We start from the raw sequence: 21,721 nt of genomic DNA, 5'->3' as shown, positions 1-21,721 counted from the left end.
ATATTAAGATTAATATTGTTTGTGGAATATGAGTTAAGCAGCAAAATCTACCTGTTCTTATCCATCTCCACAGGTCGGCCATTTTTATTATTTATTTATTTATCTATCAATCTTTCACACACATCTACTCAAAATCCCACACTAACATGGTCTCCCGAGCGGGAAGTGAACCTGCGCCGCCTCCACCGAGGGCAAGCGATGGTACCACCTCGCCACCCAGAGCACGGGGCGGCCATTTTGCCACTTGCTGTTGACTTAAAAAAATGGCATCACAATTCCTGAAGGCTCAGGTAACGACTAATCACTGCTTGGCTTCAAAAAACATGTGAGCTGTGACTGGTCAGCAAGTGATAAAATGGCCGCCCTCTGAGATGGATTAAAACAAGAGGATTTTGCCGCTTAATTCATATTTCACAAATGCAATATTGATCAAAATGCCATGTTTAGAATTCTTAAAGCGCATACAACATATTGTAAAGAAAATTTGTGGGGTTGACTTCCCCTTTAAGAAGTTGTGGGAAACCATGAGATTCAATGAAGCCAACGTTCATACACGTAGATTAACAATTGGCTAGTTGGCTGGTTATATGAAAGTTAATACCATGTGAGCACTGTTTTTTTTTAATCATTATGAAAAACAAACAAAATACTTGTCGGCCTATACATAGGAATGATATACTGTTAGTTTTTCTTAGATATAATTCATGTCAGTAATATTTGAAATAAATACACCTTAGTGTCTCTAAATAAATAAATAAATAAATAGAAATACATATAGGTCTAACCCGACTGTCCCTGCCAGGATTTATATTCACAGAATACATTCTGCAGGTCAGAGGTCAGTCAAGCGTGTGAGGGACCGAGTGTGGCAGGTTTATCGAGAAAGTAAATAACACTTTCCACCATTTTCATTTCAACATCATAATTATCCCTCTCGCAGTGAGCCAGGTGCATCTGATGCATCCTTGACAAATAATCTTGATAATCTGTCATATCTTGTGATCGCTTTCGTCATGTTTTTCCGATCTCCCCTCCTTGGGTGGGCAGTGGAGGAAAGAAGCTCGCAGAGGAGTCTCACAATGTCATGCTAAGGGAAGGGAGACGGCGCCGTTGGCCCGACTGCGGCTTCTCGTGTGAATGCTGGACTCTGTGAGCTCCTCGCCGTGATCCTCTGACTTCTTGTCCGCAATGGTGGCCAGGAAACGTAACGTAACCGAGTCCCATTCTTCTGGAAGCAGCAACAGCAAGAAGCCCAGGCAGATGATGCACGTGGCCGCAAGACGCACCATGCTGAAGATCACCTCGTGTTTAAGGACATCGACGGCTACAGTAAGGATTGGGGCGGCGGGCCAGGGTAGACAAACAAAACAAAAACAGATAGAGATTAATTATACAAGTGACTTTACGGGGATGAGTAGGCGGATAAGTGAAGAAAATGCGGATCAGCATCCGAAAAAGTGATCCACCTGATCCGCTGCGTCTGCACAACTGCACTTCAGTGTAACTCCCTGACCTTTATACGGTCTATCTCGGTTAAAGCTAAGAACTTGTCTGCAGGCATTTTGTGTTGCCGCGGCAACATGACTCCCCCCTTGCTAGATACAGTCACATTTGCACATGTGTGCTGTATTTGAGCAACGCTGGTAAATTGGGTTTCTTGGGCTGAAGAGGTGCTGAGCACACTGTGAGTCACAGTGCTTGCAATTGCAAGGAATTTAACCATTTTAATAATTCACGTCGGCTTCAGCCCTCAAGTAAGAGAATGGTTGAACCGAATTAAGTATAAAAAGAGAATTGTTGACTAACTTCATTGAATTGCTTTAAGTGGTAACACACGATTGAATTAAGTTAATCCCAAATTAATATATTACGTTTCATGAACTCAAGTGATTAAACCTAATGACCTCATAATTAATTAAACTTAATATATTGATTTGGATTAACTTAATTCAATTGTATGTTACCACTTGAAGCAATTCAATTAAGTTGGTCTATTTTTTAGAGTGCATTGACCAGAAAGCAAGCTTCACACTCACACTGGCACAAACGTGCTGGGCATGAAAATAAAAAAATATGTATTTATTTATTTATTTTTAGATTACATAAAAACTACAGAGATGGGGGGGGGGGGGGGTCTGGCGTAAGTCAATCAAGAAGCTGTTAAATTTGTTAATTTTGACATTTTACATGTCAGAGGCAGTCTGCACATTTAGTATCCTGGCCTTCAGTGGGGATTTAAAGTACCCGACTTAATGCACCTCTTATAACCACAACTATATATAACTATAATAACAACAAAAACAAACCATAACAAAACATAACCGCTGTCTGCAGTAAGCCCTAAAAAGAGTTTGAACATTGTATATAAACAAGATTATGATGACTTTAAAAACGCAACATACTACCTATTTTAATAAAAAATTAGAGCTGTCAAACGATTACATTTTTTAAATCAGATTTAATCACATCGTGGAATTTTGATTAATCACAATTAATTGCTTAATAAAAGTCTTTTTTTTTACCAACATTTTCTCCCGCCAAATTTGAAGAGCACCTGCTATGTGTTAATTATTTTGACATTTAATGTTATGAGTACGTCTTCAACACTTTTTGATCCACTGCACATGCTCATCCGCCTCTTTTTCGAATCAGTTCATTACTTGCATAATTTAAAATGGAAAAAAATGACCCCGATATTTTGACATGAAAAAATATTACTTTAATACATGTAATTATGTTTATTGCTCAAACACAACCTGTGCTACCTTAAACGTAGCCATCCGCTGTCACGCTAAAGGATCATCTATGGTCAAAATTAATAGTGCGATTAATCTGCGGTAATTCATGATTAATGCAATCATTTTTTGTGATTAATTAATCAGTTAACGCTTTAACTTTGACAGCACTCATAAAAATCTGACCTTGGAGTTCAGGCAACTGAACCACTACATGAATTGGAGGATTGTCTCAACGTGGAACAACCTCCTTCAGTCATTACATTTAAAATGTCTCCACGGTCTGAAATTGAATCAGCGATCGCATTGGACAAGTTAAACAACAATCCCCATTTGTTTATTTAACGTGACTTATATGGATAATAATTTAGAACAGAGTGTAAGCTAAACCGAAGGCAATATTTGAAACTCAAAAAGAAACCTCACCCGCGTTTCCTGGCACACTGAGTAGAGTTCCTATGGAGATGAGAATGGGGTACGTCAGGACCACGCCGACGTGGACCAAAATGTTGAACACTAAAAGACACAATAGAATGATTAAAGCTGACATTTTAGCTGATTTATTTGTAAGTTGGGCATCTTACAACCTGTACTACTTATGTGACTTGAGTTCATACTGAAACTGCACAAATGCATCTTATTTGGATGTAAACGAAAGCAAAAGCAATGATGTCATTCTCACCTAGCCACAGTCCTGCCAGGCCGCACATGTACCCCCAGGGCAGTGAGGAGAGGGAGCTCCATTGCTCTACTTTGGTAAAATACAAGATGAGGGGCACACAGGAGATGAAGATGAGGTTGAAGAAACCCATGGTGGAAAGGAAATGAGCCACTTCGCCAAGATTGGCACTTCCCAGGAACATCTTGAACAGCACCTGTAGGTGGCGACAAGACAAAATGCTTGTCGTGGTTAACACCCGCTGCTTGGACCTGTTGCTCAATATGCTTGGGTGGTCGGTGCTCTCACTTTATAAAGAGCTGAAGTCGAGGCTGAGCCCACAGCCAGTGCTACACCCACAAAGGAATCGCCATGGAAACCATCAGCATACGCCATCATGACGATCCCTGTGATGGCCATGATGGCGGCAACAATCTAAACGAGGGGTCCATTAATGAGTTGTATTCATATAGCTCGCTTCTCTCTTTAAAAATTCAAAACGTACATACCCGGACACCCATGAAGCGGTCCTTGAGGACAATCCAGGACAATAGAAAGACGAAGGCCTTGTGGCAACAGTAAAGGGCGGAGACATCAGTGGCGGTCAGCTTCTTCAAGGCCATAAGGTACAAGTAGTTGGTCAGCGTCCACAGGATGGAGAAAGGTGCTGTTCTCTTTACAAAATGCTTCAGGGTCATCCCTTCTTCGCCAAACAGCTTGCTGCACTCTCTGGCAAAAGACACTGTATCTTTTAATGGTTTGTTCCATAATTACATGGATTTGATCAAAGTATTGGGATGCCTGGCCATTACATGCATACTACCTAACATTTAAGTACAGAGAAGAGATGGTTTCTGTTTTGCAGCTAAATATGATGATGGGGTTGAGGTCAGACATCCTGTGCCAATCCTCTCTGTTCCATCATGACTGTGTCCCACAAAACAAGGTTCATAGAGGCTCGTTGGGATGAGTTTTGTTTGGAAGAAAATGCATAGCGTGCATGACCCGAAATATTTTCCTTTGTTTTCCTTCCTGTAGGCGAGTAAAAGTAAAATACTTTTGTATATACAAAGTAGTGCAGGGGGTCACCAACCTTTAAAAAACTGAGAACTACTTCTTGGATACTGATTAATGCAGCGCTTCTTGATTATTATTTTGTTATGCCCCCCCCCCCCCCCCCACACACACATAAGAAGAATAAATATTTCACACCAATCCCCCTCCCCCCACACACCCCGCCAACTCTCCACTGCAACGATAAATTACATTATTTGTCTATAAAATAATTTTAAATACACCTCTGCAGAGAAGCTATTATTCCTTGCGCAGTCTCTGACAATGAAAGCGCCACTGCCACCTACTGTAGTTGATGTGCAATTACGTACACTTTATATGTGTTAAGCAAAACTGGGGTCACATGCGCCCCCAAGGGGAAGTCAATCCCCCGCAAATGCTTGACAATATGTTCTATGCAGCCCCACTAGTCTAAATATGGTATTCTGATTAACATGACATTTTATGAAGCAAAATCTCAGGGGACGGCCATTTTGCCACTTGCTGTCGAGGGAAAATGACATCACAGTTGCTCAGGGCTCAGTCACAGCTCAGCTTCAGAAATCAGGTGAGCTGTGATTGGTCATTGCCTGAGCCCCGAGCAACTGTGATGTCACCATTCTGGGAGGATTAACGAAGGAACTCCAACTGGTCATTGAAACTGGGCTTTGAAAGTAAAGTTGCGAGAAGCATGGGAGCGATCAATGAGAGAAGGCGAACACACTCCACCAAAACAAACTGGGAGGCAGCGCCGGCCGGACAAGGTACGTCACGATATGTGAATGGATTATGGACGTCTGGATTAAAGTGTCTGATGTTTTTATTTTTTTATTTTTTTTTTCTCTGTAAAGTAAGCATTATTAATTTCGGCCAGAATCATCCCATAATATTTTCTCTTTAACCACCGCAAAGCACTTTGTGTACTTTATGCTCGCAGTTTGTGCTTTGGGATTGTGTATTCACGTCCGATTGGTCCCGATCCCGTTTTTTTTCACTTATAATCCGATATGACAGCCTTATTTTATTTGTATTATTATTTTTAATATAAAATAAGTGCAAAAAATATGGAGTCACTGAGTAATGTTACAACGACATTTTTACTCAATATTTTAATTCCCTAGAATGCACAATCTGAAGTGCAAAATGACACAAATCACCCCCCCCCCCCCAAAAAAAAGCGGAGTCTACCCACCCAAGTAGATTTCAAATCTGTGGGAAACACTGTAGTGTATTTTCATCCATTCAACCATCTGTCCATCGATCCATTTTCTCTAGTATTTGTCCTGTTAGAGATTATTAATGGGGCTCGAACCTTATCCAGCTGTCATGGGGTCAATGTTGGACTACATTCTGGAACGATTACCAGTCAACCACAAGGCTATAAAACTAATGTGTCATGGATGAAAATTCAGCCGAGATAGGCACCAGCTCCATGCGAAGTTCCCACCGGAACTTTACGACCCTGGCTCGAGAAACACATTACCTGAATTTTTGAATGGGTGTCTGCTTCTCCCTTGTGGTCGCCACATGTCCAGAGTAATAAATAGGAAAGAAGAGGATATTCCAGTTGCTGCTGAACCAGGATATGAAGAAGGGACAGGAGAATGACTGGAAGGTCAGCTTGACCACCTGAGTGGTACCCACCCAGGAGGAGGAGATGCAAAGCACCATCAGCAAGCCACCAAGCACCTTCAGCACTGTGCTGGTGCATGTCTGGTACGACTGGCTCTCCTCACTTGTCTCACTACCAGGTGTCTCGGCGTGAGACTCCAAGCCATCCTCTCCTAAAGGAAAGACAAACACAGTTTTTTCAGGATAAATTGCCACTCATACACAGCAAAAAGTCCAGTGATGAATTAATTCACTGCCATTGACGGTTATAGACGTCAAAAAATAATTAGAACTATTTCTATTAGTTAACCATTTTTTTCCCACTTTTGTTAACACGAGTATGAAAACCTAGAATTGTTTTTAGAAATACAGATATAAAATGTGTGATTAATTAAAATTTTTAATCGCCTTAAAGATTATGAAAAATTCGGGGCGTCAGGCAATAATTTTTTTTAATCGTAATTAATCGCATGACTTCACTAGTTAACTCACAATTAATGACAAATTTTATATCTGTTCTAAATGTACTATAAAAAAGTTTTAAAGTTTTTTTATTGTACATTTAGAACAGATGTTTTAAAAAAAAATGTTTAAAAGTTGTTTTTATTGTACATATAGAACAGATATAAAATTTGTGATTAATTGTGAGTTAACTAGTGAAGTCATGCGATTAAATATTATTAAAAATTGTAATCGCCTGACGCCCCTAATTTTTAATCATCTTTTCTTTAAAAAAAAAAAGAAAAAGAAAAGAAAAGATTATTAAAAACATTTAAAAATAATAATAACAATTACTTTTAAACAAAAAAGGAAGAAAAGATTATTAAAAATTAGGGGCGTCAAGCGATTAAAATTTTTCGTAATTAATCGCATGACTTCACTAGTTAACTCACGATTAATCACAAATTTTATATCTGTTCTAAATGTACAATATTTTTATTCTAGGTTTTCATAGTCTTGTTAACAAAAATGGAAAAAATGTTAAACTAATAGAAATAGTTCAAATGAATTTTTGACGTCTACAGCCGTCAATAGCAGTGAATGAGTTAATTGACTCCTACGGAGTTGATTTTAACACGTTTTCAACGTGCTGTACTCACTGAACCATTGAGCCACCTCAACATTTAACACATGGTAATGGTGATCAAAAGTCTTCGTAAATAACTTCAAAATGTGATTATCAAAACTGCATCAGTTATTATTATTATTATTTTAAACACACACACACACACACACACACACACACATTAGAATGCAATCATTCATTTCCTTGCAAACAAGTCCAACTTTGTACCCCAACTAGTTGAGAACACCTCTTTCGGAGGGATCATTTCCAGCATGTTACTGTTGACTAGTTTCTTAGAAATTTACTTCATGGGTCCCAAACTCACTTTTTGAATTTCAGTGTTTCCCAGTGATAAGCAAGCAGAGCATGAAGAGCAGATTAAACCTAACACTTGGTGACAAACTCTGTGAAATACCACCTACTCTGGACACCATTTAACTCCCAAAAATTTAAAATTACACTTTGGGGGAGTAAAAAAAATCTACTCCCAAAATTTAACACTGGAATTTCAACACTCCAATCTTTGCTGTGTTACAAAGGCACATCCTACTACATGATGTCATACAAAATAAATGTTAATACTGAAAACACTGTTTTTATCTTTAAACCTCCTTTTTCACTATATTATTAGTATTATCTATATTTACTGTGGACAAAAATAAAATGGCAAATACTGTAGTTTTTGGAGAGATGCTAGTTTTCTTCCTCGTCACTGTCAAGGTGCCTTTGAGCAAGGCATTGGCCCCAACCCCAGCTCAAGAGGTGCAGCGCCCTTTTCACGCCCCTTCACTCTGACATCCTTGCATCCCGCATATCCAGCAGAGCGTGAGTTGAATTTCATTTAAATAAAATGAGTGTATTAATACATCACGGCCAATAGCTTTTCACTGCATGGCTAAAATGACAAGATCACGATTATAATATACAGACCAAAAAAAAAATATGCATTCAGAATCGACTAATGTGACCTTTACTCACTCAGAAAACTGTCTGTCTTAATTAACACTAGTTTAACTGGAACCAAAATGAATGTCATAGTATTTTACACGGACCGACCGACAGACAAGTTCAGGTACGTTCTTTAACTTTCCGCATGCCGTGATCAATTTACACCAAGGCAGGAAATCAAAGACGACTTGTGCTGCCCGCTGCCCAAGTCGTCTTTGCTAGCTCAGCATGTGGAGCATGCCGGCAAGTATCTCCCTTCCAGCATAGCCAAGCATCTCAGTGCTCATTATTGCATCGATGGACCCCCCCCCCCCCCCCCATTTCAATCGATAAGCAGTTGAGCAAAAGGGAGTGCAGTACAGCCACCCACGAGCTCAATGAAAATGGATTGCTAGTAAATAACTTTCTTTGCTTGTGTTTATTAAGTCAACTTATAATTATGGTGTCAATGAACAATTAAATATTGAATTAGCCATCAGTGTCACTGAAACACATTTAATGCCACTAAGAGTGAATAAGTAAATGACTGGAACTGGATTACTGGTCAGAGGTTCATTAACTGCTCTCTGTTAGTCTTATTATTAGCTTTGAGTTCTCTTTGAGTTAAATTTAAGTTACATTTTTGCAATGGAACGCAAATACCCAAAAACCACCGCCCTGAAGGGCCTCTGGAGGTAAGCTAATGAACTTTAGCGACTACGCCTTTGTTATTGGCAGACACAATATAGGTTACAAATAAATGTACTAACGTGTTAGTTAGGACTGCATCATATTTTGTTGACTTGTGTGATAATCTTGCCTGACAACAGTGCTGCAACTGGCAAGAGTTAAAAACCATTAAAAAGTTTTGACAAAAACTTTTCATTTTCCTCTCGCCTTCTCCTCTTCTTCACTCCACTGGGATAAAGCCGCTTTATTTTCATCATGACAAGTTTATTTTGATGATTGCAAGAGATATGCGAGTACCGATATCAGCTATCGGTACTCATGATACTGGCCATTTTAAGACCAGGAACTAAAGGCATACATGTCTGAGAGATGCCCCTTAAGGTGTACAACCACATATTTTAATTAAGATTTATTCTGGCCACTGAATTATTAGTTTCATTTTATTTATTTATTTATTTATTTATTTATTTATCTATTTATTTGTTAAAATTCAATTTATTGTGTGTTCTGTACAAAAATGTGTATTTTATGAACAAATGAAAGAAAATTGTTATTAAGTTCATGCAATTTTAAGGGAAAATTTAAATTTGGGATATATGGATGGGTCTTTCTTTAAAAAATATCTCTATTATTGATTGTTCTTACAATGACAGTCAACAATCAAGTACTAGTGGTATCGGTTTTGGTGATGAAGAGTTGAGTACTTGTACTGGTATCAGTCTGAAAAAAGTGGTATTAAACATCATCTCCCTGAATTAATTCTGCATATGCATATATATATATATATATATATATATAATACTCCATTTGCATGAGGAGGGAACAATCATCATAGAGTAACAATTGTGAGGAGTTTTAAGTACTCAAAATAATACCAAACTTTACATTTAATTTAAAAAAAACACAAAAAAATGTTTGCTCTTGGTTATTATTTACAATTTTACAATTATTACACAGTACATCTATCATGGGAAGCTTTCTACAATGCTCGCACCAGATGATGATTGGTCGCAACCACATAATACTTTCAACTTAAATCCAAGTTATGAAGCTAACAATTAGCCATCTAAACAAAACAAGCTAGCGAGGCCACACAAGTAAAATTACCATGAAAATGCATATTTGTTGGAAAAATTTAATATTACTTGTAATTATATTTTCCCAGGTAATACCGTATGACGTCCAAATATGAAATATAATATTTCATACCAGTTGCTCAAAGGGTAACTTTTTGACATTGTTGTGTGGCAGTACAAACCTGATAGTAGATGCTCCCATGTGTTCTTGACTGTCTTGTGGATAATACAAACTCCAGTTTTTAAATGTATTTCAGAATAAGAGTCCCAAATAGGTTATTTATTTTTGGTCGCACCACATCATATTTCATATCCATCAATGACCTGCTTGTCTAATGGTATGGGAGTATATCGTCGCTGCTGTGTAAAAAACACTTATGTCCATTACCCCCCCCCCCCTTTTTTTTTTCTTTGTACGTTTTTGGGATGAAACAGAACTAAATACCTAAATACACCCATGAGCCACACGATGCTAATTTACAGATTTGGAGAGAATTTGTGAAAGTGATTTGGTCTCATTCCGATTCTGTGTGCTGTCATTCTGCAAGAGTGCAGCAACACTAAAGCCTTTCGTGTTGGATGCAAGCGCTTTCAGTCCTAAGGTATAAAAGCCGCTACAGGCTGATCTGGCGCCAAGATGCAGTGATATTAAAACTCCACTATTCCCTTGCCCCAGGGAAGCAGCTCTCATGGCCAACACTCTCCTCTCAGTCGAGGCTGTGTTATTGCTCACAAATATTCCTGCTTCCAAAATTCCAACAGTGGTGCATACAGTATGGCGGGCTAGCATTGCACTGCTTCAAACAGCCATATTTACACGAACGTTCCTATGAGGTCATTCAAAGCTGATTCACTCTCACCGAGCAGCTCCAAAAGTGCTGCATAGAAGAAGTGCCATTCATTACTGGCTTGTTTTTAATGGAGCTCATCTGCCCCCGAGTGATGCACTTCCCGAGTCCAACCCAACATTTCAATCTGGTGTGCGTTTTATCGTGACATTGATGGATGGACTCCCCCCTGGAGCTCATGGTCACGTCAGCAGCAATGTGCATCCCCGGTAAGTCGTCTTAAGGAGAAGTGAGATGCTGATGATGTTTACGGAAAGGGGATTAGGGTATTTGATTTCAATCTCTAAAACAAAGGTGAGCTGTACAGATTAGAAAACGGATTTAGATGTTTGAAGCTCTTAGGGATCAGCGTTCTTGCTTATTTTTGAGTGAAAGGACATGAGCAGAACTTGCTGATGTGTTTGTTTTGTTGCTTTTTTTTCTCTTTTTTTTTTCTCATCCAGGCTGGCTATCCATCTGCATGCAGCATGTCACCCTCGAAAACAGTGTCACGTAAACAATGATTTCCTTCTGTTCACTTAGCCTACATGTAAAGACGCAACCTTTTATGTAGAGTCAACTTGAAGTTACCTTCAGAGATGGGGCAGGTCAGGACCTGAGTGCTGTAGGAGCTGAGAGGAGCCACTCGGGCTGAGTGCTTCTTCATCCTCCACTGGGGGCCCCAACACACTGTCCTTCCCTGGGAAGTCTATTTATGTGTGTGGACGCTCAGCAGCTCTTCCTCCTGGCTCCGCGCATCCTTACTCCTCCGCTTCTTCTTTTTCAAACTCTTCACTTATTCCGCCCCACCCGCCCCCACCTCGCTGCCTGCCTGCCTGCCTGCTTCCCAGATCTGTCAACTCTTCTCCCCAACACTCCGGCTCACTCTCCGCACTCTTGTCTGTGTGGAGAGCAGTGACACAGCTGACTGGCGCTTACTACTGTTGCAATGTCATGCCGTGATCCAGCGCCGCCACTGTCTCCAAGGGAGACTGAGCGTCAAGTGTGTGTGGCATGGCGCAATCACTATCCTCATCTCACTCCGTCCTCGCCACCCCCATCTCGTTTGTCTCTGTTCAACTGGCTTTACCCCTCCCTCCTCGTTTGCTCCACAAATCAGCAGCTTTGTTTGGATGGTAACCAAGCAGCCCAGCCTAATTATGCTGCGCTAGCTTCTCTTCCTCTAGTGCTCCCTGTCCTCTTTCTACCTGAGCGGGCCTGTCTCTGCAATCCCTCGTTGTCTTCTGCAGCACATGTTTGTCATGTTTTGGCTTTCACGTGTTCTCAGATTATTTGTGCATCTCACCAACATAATGTAAATGAGTTCTAGAAATGGCTTACATCGTGGTTCTGTGCTAAAGTTTTGGGCCAACGCTCTATTTGTAATGTTGGCATTGGCTATGAAAAAAAAAATGGCCCACAGCATTTATTGTTTGCTGATTTGCTGTTAATCAGAGGTACATTCGGTGTAAAAACTGTTGGGTCAAAAAAAAAACCAAATTGGGTCAAACAGGGACTGACCAACTGAATAACCCAAAAAACAACCCCAAAATGTGTTGCTTTATAGGTTAATAATTTAATTTGACCCCTTTTTTCTTGTCTTAAAATTCAAAAGTTTGTGTCAGTTCATTTTTGACCCAGTTCAATTGGGTTAGTAAACTAACCAAAAAGCTGGGTCAAATGAATACCCCCACAAAATAAACCCCCAAATTGGGTTGCTTTGTGGGTTATTAATTACATTTGACCCAACTTTGGGGGTTAAATAAGTCTTTGTGTCATTTAACTTTTTGTGTTAAATAACTCAAAGTTGATTAGTTATTTTTCCCCCCTTTTTTTTTTTAAATTTAATTTGTCCCAAATAATCTCAAATAACTCAAAAGGTTGGGTTGGTCCATTCTTGACCCAATTTGGATTATTTCTGTCCCAATGCTTTATTTTCATCTTTTATTGTGTTGTATGTTTAAATTGGAGCTGTTTTTACATCAGATTAATCACATCTTGGAAATTTGATTAATCGTGACTAATCACTTATTAAAAATACTTTTTTTAATCAACATTTTTTGCCCGCCAAATTTGAAGAGCACCGGTTATGTGTTAATTCATTCTACATTTAATGTTATGAGGACGTCTTCAACATTTTTTGTTCCACTGCACACGCTAATCCTCCTCTTTTTCTAATCAGTTAATTACATGCATAATTGAAAAAAAATGACCCCAATAATATGACATGAACAAATATTCTGATCACATGCAAACATTTATTAGATGTTTTACTTTAATGCATGTAGTTATGTTTATTGCTCAAACACAATCTATGCTACCTTTAACATAACCATCTGCTGTCAATCTAAAGGATCATCTGGGGTCAAAATTAATAGTGTTATTAATATGCGTTAATAATGTACATGATTATTAATGCAATATTTTTTTTAATCAATGAGTTAACGCTTTAACATTGATAGCACTAGTTTAAATGAAAACAGAATGAAACATCCAGTATACATTTAAGCACACAAACAGTTCATTAAAAAAAATAAAAATACATTTTTGACTGTGGTTTATGTCATGTAAATATAATGGACATTTTCTGAAGCTCTTGACTTACAAGAACACCAAATAATTATGATGTATGCCTGACATTTATTTCGCAATTCTACATTTCCACTATAATCAACTATAACGAGCTGTAAAAATAATAATAAATTGATTTTTTTTTTTTTAGGACAATCAGTCATCTGTCTCTTCTCTGCAGTGCAGATCAATCAGTCAAAGTTCTAGCACTGCACCAAAATGTACAGTATAATTTTATGTGTGCTGCGCCAAAGCAAAGTTACTCATTGGATTGTTGCGGATGAGGGCCATATTTCAATATCGAGGTGACTTTTAATTGTCTGAAACCGTATTACAGACACATGTAGTACTCTGGTGGAATATCATTATGTGATATACAACCACGAGTGCACATTTAATGTATCTCATATGATCCCGACCAAAAAGTAGCAAAGTTCAGCTAAATGGACCCTAAACTTGCTGCCATTATAATGAATCAATGTGCCAGCCAAGTTGGGCTGAAGCTATAACGTTTGCTGTGGTGTAAGCAGAAGATAGGAGGATGCATCCCGTGAGAGGAGGGTCACTTAAAAATAGACCTGCTGATGAGTGGAGACAAAAGCTAGACAGAGAGGGACGGCAAAAGAAAGCATGCAGTCAGCAAAGCCCAGGATGCTAATCGCTACCTGATTAAGAGTGGCGTCCCCAGCACAGGCACCGCAGCTGTCACTCTAAAATGTAAGCTAAATGGGCTGTAGGTTTGAAAAATTGTCACTCTGTAAAATGTACACAGTGTTTTGTAGATAACGAATTAAAATAGATGTTTTGTTTTGTAGCATGTGTTATGTGTCATCTAGCAAGAATGAAGCCTAAAATGAACACAATGTTGAATTAATAACTTCTGTCCATTGTGACCACCAAAACTATACTGGACGTGCCTACCACAGATCAAAGCAGCAAATAATAAAATAATCAACCCTCTTTACCCCCATAGCAACAGCTGCACTCCCATCTACTGACGCACTGAATCCTTTTATTAGGCCCTTTTGTCATTTAGATTTCCAAACACATCTCACTCGTATGAGGCTCTTTTTAGAGCCTCTTTGTCACTAAATATCTCAATAAAGACCAGGAGGAAAGATGAAGAGTTAGTAATTGCTGTTTTAACCATCAAGACGAGACATCCTCTCTTCCTCGACTGCCAGATGTGTCTGAACTCACTCAGCCCTCCATGTACTGCAGTTAGAACTTTAGAAAATGGCGACACCTTGTGGCCAATCGCGAAATAGCATAGACAATGAATTTCTATCCATCCTTGTTTTATAACGCTTATCATCATTGCAGTTGAGTTGGAGGCTTTGACAGCTGATTTTAAGTATAGGTTAGACCTTGGACTGGTCACCAGTCAGCTCCTCCCGCCATGCATTGAATCCTTTTGGAAAATGTGAGGAAGGACAAAGAGGAAACAAGCTACACAATCAGGGGGACGTCAGGGAAACCATGCAAGTCCACAGAGGAAGGCCGATAAAATGAACCCCAAACCCTCAAACAAGGTCATAAACAGAATTAAAAACTGAATATTAAAAGAAAAAAAATCAACCGTTCATTACTGAATAAATAGTATACATCAATATTTTAACCTGAATTGAAGCTGATTTTATTTATTTATTATTATTTACAAACAACTAGAGAATATTGTGTCAAAAACTATACCATTATGGAATGAACTAAATAATAACATTTATTTATTTATCTTTTTTTTTTTTACAAACAAAAATCAAAAGGCTGCTTACGTAATAGCTTATTTTTTTTCCTTTTTTTTTTTATTTAAGGTTGACATTTTTTTAAACACATTTTAGGTCTAAAGTGCCAACACAATTTTTTTTTTTTAAAGGAAGCTTAAGAGTCTAGACACATAACTGAAAATATTGCAAATTCATACCTTTGTCCTTCTCTTTGTTGATGCTGTCTTTATGGCTAACTAATTGCTATTAGTTACTAGGGATGGGTGAATACCGATACAAGCTAATGGCATCAGGCCGATACCAGGCCTTATGTCAAGGTATCTGTACTCGTTTCATGACCAGGAACTAGAAATAAGAAATGAGAAGAATAGAAAATCACCATTAATTTCATGCCATTTTAAGGAAAAAGCTATATTGGGATATATAGGTCTTTCTCTAAGATGATTTGCCTTTTTTGGGGGGAAATTGTATGTATCAGATGTACTATTGGTATTGGTATCAGCAATGGCTAAATAGTTGAGTACTCATACTGGTATCGGTATGAAAATAAGTGGTATCGAACATTGCTAATTATTGCTCTTTTTTGTAGTGATGGATGAGTTCTATTACCAGGTCTTATTTCAAGATATTGGTACTGCTAGCGGTTGCCCTCTTGTAGCTGTTTTACTATTAGGAACTAGAAATGAGAAAGTAGAATAGAAAATTGCTGAGAAAAAAATTATGCTGGTATATATAGGTATTTAAAAATATACATTTGTCATTGTTTTTTGAGGACATTTTATGTATCAGAGGTACTAGTGGTGGTATCGGTTATCCCTAATTTTTGGACATGCCTCGTACTGAACCTATGCATGACAACTGAACTGTCTCTATGAGAGAAAATTATTTATTTTTTTAAGTTGACCTGTCTGCATTAGACTCCATCCTTATGTACACGCGGCAACAAATAAAGTGTAAACATAACATTAGAGGGCATTGAAGGTCAGCTTATTGATGCTGTGCACTCACAGAGTCCACAAGGGCATTGTTAGGCAGCTCACGGTACTCAGGCCTGCTCGTAAAAAGTGAAAGACCACTCTAAAGTTGACTCCATTGTGCCATATTATAATCTAATTTTAGCATTTATCACAGTGTAGTTGAAGTTGGCCGGCTATCCAAAATCACCTGACGGGACGTACATCAACTTATGACTGCAGTGCACAGGATGGTGAGTGCAGGTCAGCACATCTAAAGGTCCCGCGGTGAAACACTGCCCCTACATTGCATGCAGGGTGTTTTCACAAATCCCCCAGGAGACGGTGGAGGCTAACAGCACTCCAGGAGCCATTCAGGCAAGGCTTACATCCCGGTCGACACTCGGATGGTTATAAATAGCTCGGCGAGAGAAGGCACGGGAACGGCTTACTTCAAAATAGCTGCATGATAATGCTCGATGTTTAAGGAAGGAAATTCACTCGCTGTTGATTTTGTTTGTAAATTTGCTTCAGAAAAGAAGGTTGAATTATTAAACGTAGTGTATTCATCCCTCAATGATGCAAGTAGTTTCTCATTCGAATCTGCATTAAGCAGTCTCGCTGTGAAAGGAGTGACGGGACAATCACATTGCTGAGCAGTAAGCTGTCATTCCTCCTGCATTAGGCCTGTTCAGCCAGCAGGGAGCGCGCCTTCGCTACTGTGTTGCCGCCTTTTTAATTTAGCCATTTAAAACCTGTTACAAAGCAAATTACTTTAATGGTTTACCAAGAAACGCTGAGGAGGCATTTACTGTATGCTATTGTCATGTGGAACAACAGGAGCCAAAGAACGATGCTGGGAATAGCACTTTAGCCTTTCTTGAACGTCAGTTTTGTTTCCATCCCTCTTGTGCATATCATTGAGGTTGGGATGTTATCTATTTTCTTGTTAAAAGCCGTGTTGGCTTTGCCTCAAAACACCATTACGGTATCATGTATTACAGCCGAGAGCTTGTCATAAAATGTAGTACACAACCCACTTAGAGGCAAATTCTTGCTCTTCGCAGATGGCAAGTGGCAATAATAATAAAATGCCAACAGGATCTTACTTAGTATATCATTATGCCATAGGCAAGTGTTCCGTCTTTGTGGGAACTGATGCTCATCGACGTTTTGGTAAGCAATACTCATTTGCCTGTACAATACATGATTAACTCGTTCACTGCCATTGACGGCTATAGACGTCAAAAAATTATTTGAACTATTTCTATTAGTTTAACGTTTTTTCCACTTTTGTTAACAAGAGTATGAAAACCTTTATTTAAAATTTAGAACAGATATAAAATTTGTGATCAATCGTGAGTTAACTCGTGAAGTCGTGCGATTAATTACGAAAAAATGTAATCGCCTGACGCCCCTAATTTTTAATAATCTTTTCTAGGTTTTAAAAAAAGAAAGTAATTTTAATTATTTTTTTTAAACATTTTTAATAATCTTTTATTTTTTTCTCTTTTTATTTTTTTAAAGAAAAAAATATAAAAAATTAGGGGCGTCAGGCAATTTTTAATCATATTTAATCGCATGACTTCACTAGTTAACTCACAATTAATCACACATTTTATATCTGTTCTAAATGTACAATTAAAAAAATCTTGGTTTTTATACTCTTGTTAACAAAAGTAATTAATGCAGACTGCTTCTCACTAACCATCATAGTGTGTCTAATAACTCTACAATTACTGCGCCCTAAGGAATACCTTGTATCTAAAAAACAAAAACAAAACAAAAAACACACAAATCAATTAAAATGGCTTGATGAATAGACGGGGGCTGCACAGATGGCATATCGTATCGGAAAATCTGAAATGTTTCCCAAATCAAATAAAGCCCTCAGCTCGCGGACCCGTGGTCTTTTATAGACTGGGAATGAGTGTTATTATGATGCACACCTGCTCCCCTTAGGCCTGAAATTACAGCACAGTCGACATCCCATAATTCACCTTCCTCTGTTACACAATGCGATGTGGAATGATGTGTATGTGAATAGTACTGCCTATGATGCTATTCATATACAATATACTTAAAAGTGACTCAAAGGAGGAAATATTTTTGACTCAACTTGTCAAATGTGTCATTAAACAATGACTATAATGATGAATGCACCTTCTGGTGGCCTTTTGATGTTATTACATTTGCAAAAAAGAAAGAAAGAAATGTACGTTAATTATCTTAACGCTGACATAGATAAGTGAATTCATTCACATTATTTGTTGTAAATAAATATGTTTTGAACAATTAAAGCACACCTGATGATATCTCACGACTACAATGAAGTCCTGCAATACGGCTAATTGAACACCCTAAAAATCAACACTTCTTCGATAACAATCACATTGATTGTATTCCCACATTGTTTACAAATGAAAATTGGCTCATTATTGGAATTGTTTTGGAGTTGTTTCGGATTCCAATCTAAAGTTTGGGTTGCTGCTCATTAATCAGCGTTCCCTCTCACGGGACCAACCTGGACAGCTAGAGATCTCCCCAAATGAGAGCGCATGATTGCATCCATGATTAATCTACTATAACAGACAGGACACAGTTAATGAGCACAAAAGCTCATTTCCTTTTCCTTGCCTAAAAATCTATTCTGGTGATGAGAAGCATCTTAAGGACCCCTAGCTTGAGCATGTTCTTAACTGAATTTGCATTTACGCATTTCGTCTGACAAACAGAAAGCAAAAAGGTGCAACCTCCCGGTATTGGGAGTGCAGGACTTAAAAGTTGAGCTTTTATGTAACAGCCAGGGTGAGGTGTTCGGGAGCTTGCGTGCAAAGTCCAATTCATGTGGGGTGAAGCTTTCAGCGCCTGAAACACAGCTCCTCATACGTAATAAAGGCGATAGACAACTATAGTGGTGCAAGGTAAAAAGGCCTTTTGCAGTCCTTGTATGCGTTGCCAACTGTTATACACAGTGAAATCGGAAGTGTGAATTTAACTCCCGTAGTGTTAAATGTAATGTAAAAATTTAACTCATTGGTAGAGTAGAGAGTATTTATTATTTGACACAAAAAAAAGTGAATTTTTTTACACTTTAAAGTGTTATCTACTTTCTTCTATCAGTGTTATTTTTTTCACATTATCAGTGCTGTTTCTTAACACTTAAAAGTGTTTTTTCCTTTCATTTTTTGTGTTAATTTCTCACAGTTTTCTTGTTACTTTTAACCATAAAGTGTTATATTAATTCCTTTAATTCCCTTAATTTCTCACAGTTTTAGTGTTACTTCTTGACAAGTTTTTAATTTCCAACCCAAATGGAGAAAGTGGGACTCGAACCTAGTACCTAGCACTTGGGGGGCAACAACACTAAGTACGCCACGAGATAGTACATGTTCGTTTTTAGTTTTACAGAAAAATAATGAACATAAATTACACTACTCGTGAAAATCCGGAAACTTTTATGTCTCACGCGCTTTTTTTACTCATGAAAAAAATAATTCAAAATCTGTATAATTTCATTCTTAATTTATAAATCTGAATAATCCAGACCTAGAGTTGTCCTTAAAATCCAGGGGGGAAAACATAACAGAAGCATAAAGTAACTCAGCCTGGAGTCAATTAGTTTAACTCCCTGAAATAACACCACCCACAGAGCTTTTTCTGCACTGTGAGTGTTCAAATAACACCCAAAATCAACACCCAGTAACTAAAAAATAATTTAACACTAGATTTTTAACTCAATTTAACACTACAGAAATTGCTGTGTAAAAGGTCACTGACCACCAAAATCAACTTTTTAAAGATCATGCCTAGAACAAAGAGCATATTTACTCCCATACAATCCTACAGGCTTTCTGTCTGTGTCAGTAAAAGCCCCCATATTGCCACCAGTGTCCCACCAATCAAAAGCATGTGGATAAACCATGAATGTATAGACATGAAGCTGCGTGCCTTTTGTCAAAGTCAAGAGATAGCTGATAGCATTCTCATGCGTCATGGCAAGAGAGCCTCACTTGTCATTTGGATGACTGCGGTCATTGATTTGAGCTGCATTTAGTTATGTGTGCTGTAGTTTGGTGTGGCCCCTAAGACATTTTTAGAAATTAACTATAACTAGCAAAGTAAATATTCATCCCACTCATTTTCACTATAAAGCCTATTAATGATAAATGGACTGAAGTGTGGAGCAGAATGATAGCAAAAAAAATATTCAAGAATAATATATATTTATTTATTTTTTTAATCTGCCAATTTACTGGTTGTACTGGCACGAATTCTTGAAATTTTTAGTCTTGCTGTTTCAAATCGTAGAGGCAAAATGCTTCTACTTAGGGGCAGTATGGAGCCCTGCAAGATACCGGTACTTGCGATGACGACCGATACCAGTATCAGCCACACTCTTGTGGCCTTTTTATGGTGAAGAACTAGAAATGAGAAATTAGAAGAATAAATAAATTGCCATTAATTTCTGTGAATTTTAAGGAAAAATGCTCTATTGGAATATATAGTTGTTGTTTTTTAAATGATCTGTCATTGTTTTTGGGGGATTTTTATCAATCAAAAGAAGAGGTGGTATTGGTACTCAAGAGTATCGGTCTGGAAAAAAAAGTGGTGTTGAACATCCCTAGAAAATAGTATAATAAATTAACATAATTTTTCCCCAATTTTTTTCCTGTTTATAGGATACAGTAATATGATATAGTATAATTAAGTGTCATCAATCATTTTAATTGTATAGAAAATGGAAAAAAATGAGAGTGCAATTTTGTTTGTTTATGTTCTAATACAGATCCGTATAGTAAGTAAGGCATAATTCCAAAGGTGAAAATAGTTTTGGTGTTTTCTTCCATTCTAATATGAAAAATGCAGTAAAGTAAGGCTCATAATTTCTGTAGTATAGTATAGAAAAGTGAGTGTGTAATATCTGTTTTCTTTCCCTCTGAGGCCTGTTATCTATCTATCTATCTATCTATCTATCTATCTATCTATCTATCTATCTATCTATCTATCTATCTATCTATCTATCTATCTATCTATCTATCTATCTATCTATCCATCCATCCATCCATCCATCCATCCATCCATCCATCCATCCATCCATCCATCCATCCATCCATCTTTTCGCCTAGTATTGTTGCATCTCTTGACTTCGTTTTTGCGTGCATGCTGTCACTTACTTCTGTGACTGGAGTATCCCGGGTTGTAGCCGTAGTATCCGGTGATCCTCAAGATGCGGTCCTCGATATCATGCACCCCGTTGGCTGTCACTTTGGGGCCGCCGTTCACTATGGGGCCGCGACCCGTGCCCCCGGTCGGCGTCGCTTTGCCCGGCAAGAGGGTGTTTTTGCCGTCAAGGGGCTCCAACCCGATGCCGCTTTCCACAACACTCTCGGCGCTGCTCATGGTCAGTCGGATGTACAGGGACAAATAGTCAGATGCATCCGAGTCCGAGAGTCTCGCGGAGTCCGAGCCGCAACAATTAGCACATTGACATTCCTCTAGTGACGTTCTGCTACGCTCCTTCCTGCACGCGCAGCGATCTTGTCCCAACTTGAGTGTGGCGGACACGCGCCGCAAGGGGGCGTGTCACTACTGTCACATGTCTTGAATGTAGTGAGAATATCTGGAAAAAATGGCTGCTGGTGTTTTTTCTTTTCTTTTCTTTCCTTTTTTTTTTTTTAATGCTGAGGATATACCTTGTAGTTTTATATTTATTCTTCCATAATTTTAAAAGAATCGCCATTTCTATCAATCTAAGAGTGGAACATATAATAGCTGTGATTGTGTGCTTAGCAGTGATGAGCTATTAAAGCCAGCAAGGTCTCCTTTG

At 38.4% G+C, this 21,721-nt stretch overlaps 1 protein-coding gene across 2 annotated transcripts; it reads right to left on the bottom strand.

The window, feature by feature from the left end:
* Positions 1 to 605: 605 nt before the first annotated feature.
* On the bottom strand, positions 606 to 21,426 carry slc35f4 (solute carrier family 35 member F4). Of its 2 annotated transcripts, none has more exons than XM_086094877.1 (7): positions 21,069 to 21,426; positions 5,930 to 6,230; positions 3,903 to 4,122; positions 3,703 to 3,828; positions 3,418 to 3,610; positions 3,162 to 3,251; positions 606 to 1,324 (listed from the first exon to the last, which is right to left on the bottom strand). In XM_086094877.1, the coding sequence occupies exons 1-7, from the start codon at positions 21,292 to 21,294 to the stop codon at positions 1,083 to 1,085; spliced, it is 1,398 nt and encodes a 465-aa protein (XP_085951003.1). In that variant the 5' UTR covers positions 21,295 to 21,426; the 3' UTR covers positions 606 to 1,082. The 2 variants fall into 2 exon arrangements, with proteins under 2 accessions (XP_085951003.1, XP_085951004.1); XM_086094878.1 differs by lacking the exon at positions 21,069 to 21,426 and adding an exon at positions 11,235 to 11,681.
* Between the last annotated feature and the right edge of the window lie 295 nt (positions 21,427 to 21,721).

Source organism: Leptonotus elevatus, chromosome 14, assembly GCF_054856555.1.
Source record: "Leptonotus elevatus isolate MCC_2025b chromosome 14, RoL_Lele_1.0, whole genome shotgun sequence".
NCBI lineage: Eukaryota > Metazoa > Chordata > Actinopteri > Syngnathiformes > Syngnathidae > Leptonotus > Leptonotus elevatus.
This window is presented reverse-complemented; position numbering and strand designations above follow the sequence as displayed.

Excerpts from the sequence above, each read along its gene's own strand:
- slc35f4 (XM_086094877.1), bottom strand. The coding sequence starts at position 21,294 with ATGAGCAGCGCCGAGAGTGTTGTGGAAAGCGGCATCGGGTTGGAGCCC. Across the intron at positions 3,611-3,702 it reads CGACTTCAGCTCTTTATAAA|GTGCTGTTCAAGATGTTCCT; the intron begins GTGAGAGCACCG and ends CGCCACCTACAG. Across the intron at positions 1,325-3,161 it reads CAGTGTGCCAGGAAACGCGG|CCGTCGATGTCCTTAAACAC; the intron begins GTGAGGTTTCTT and ends TCCTTACTGTAG.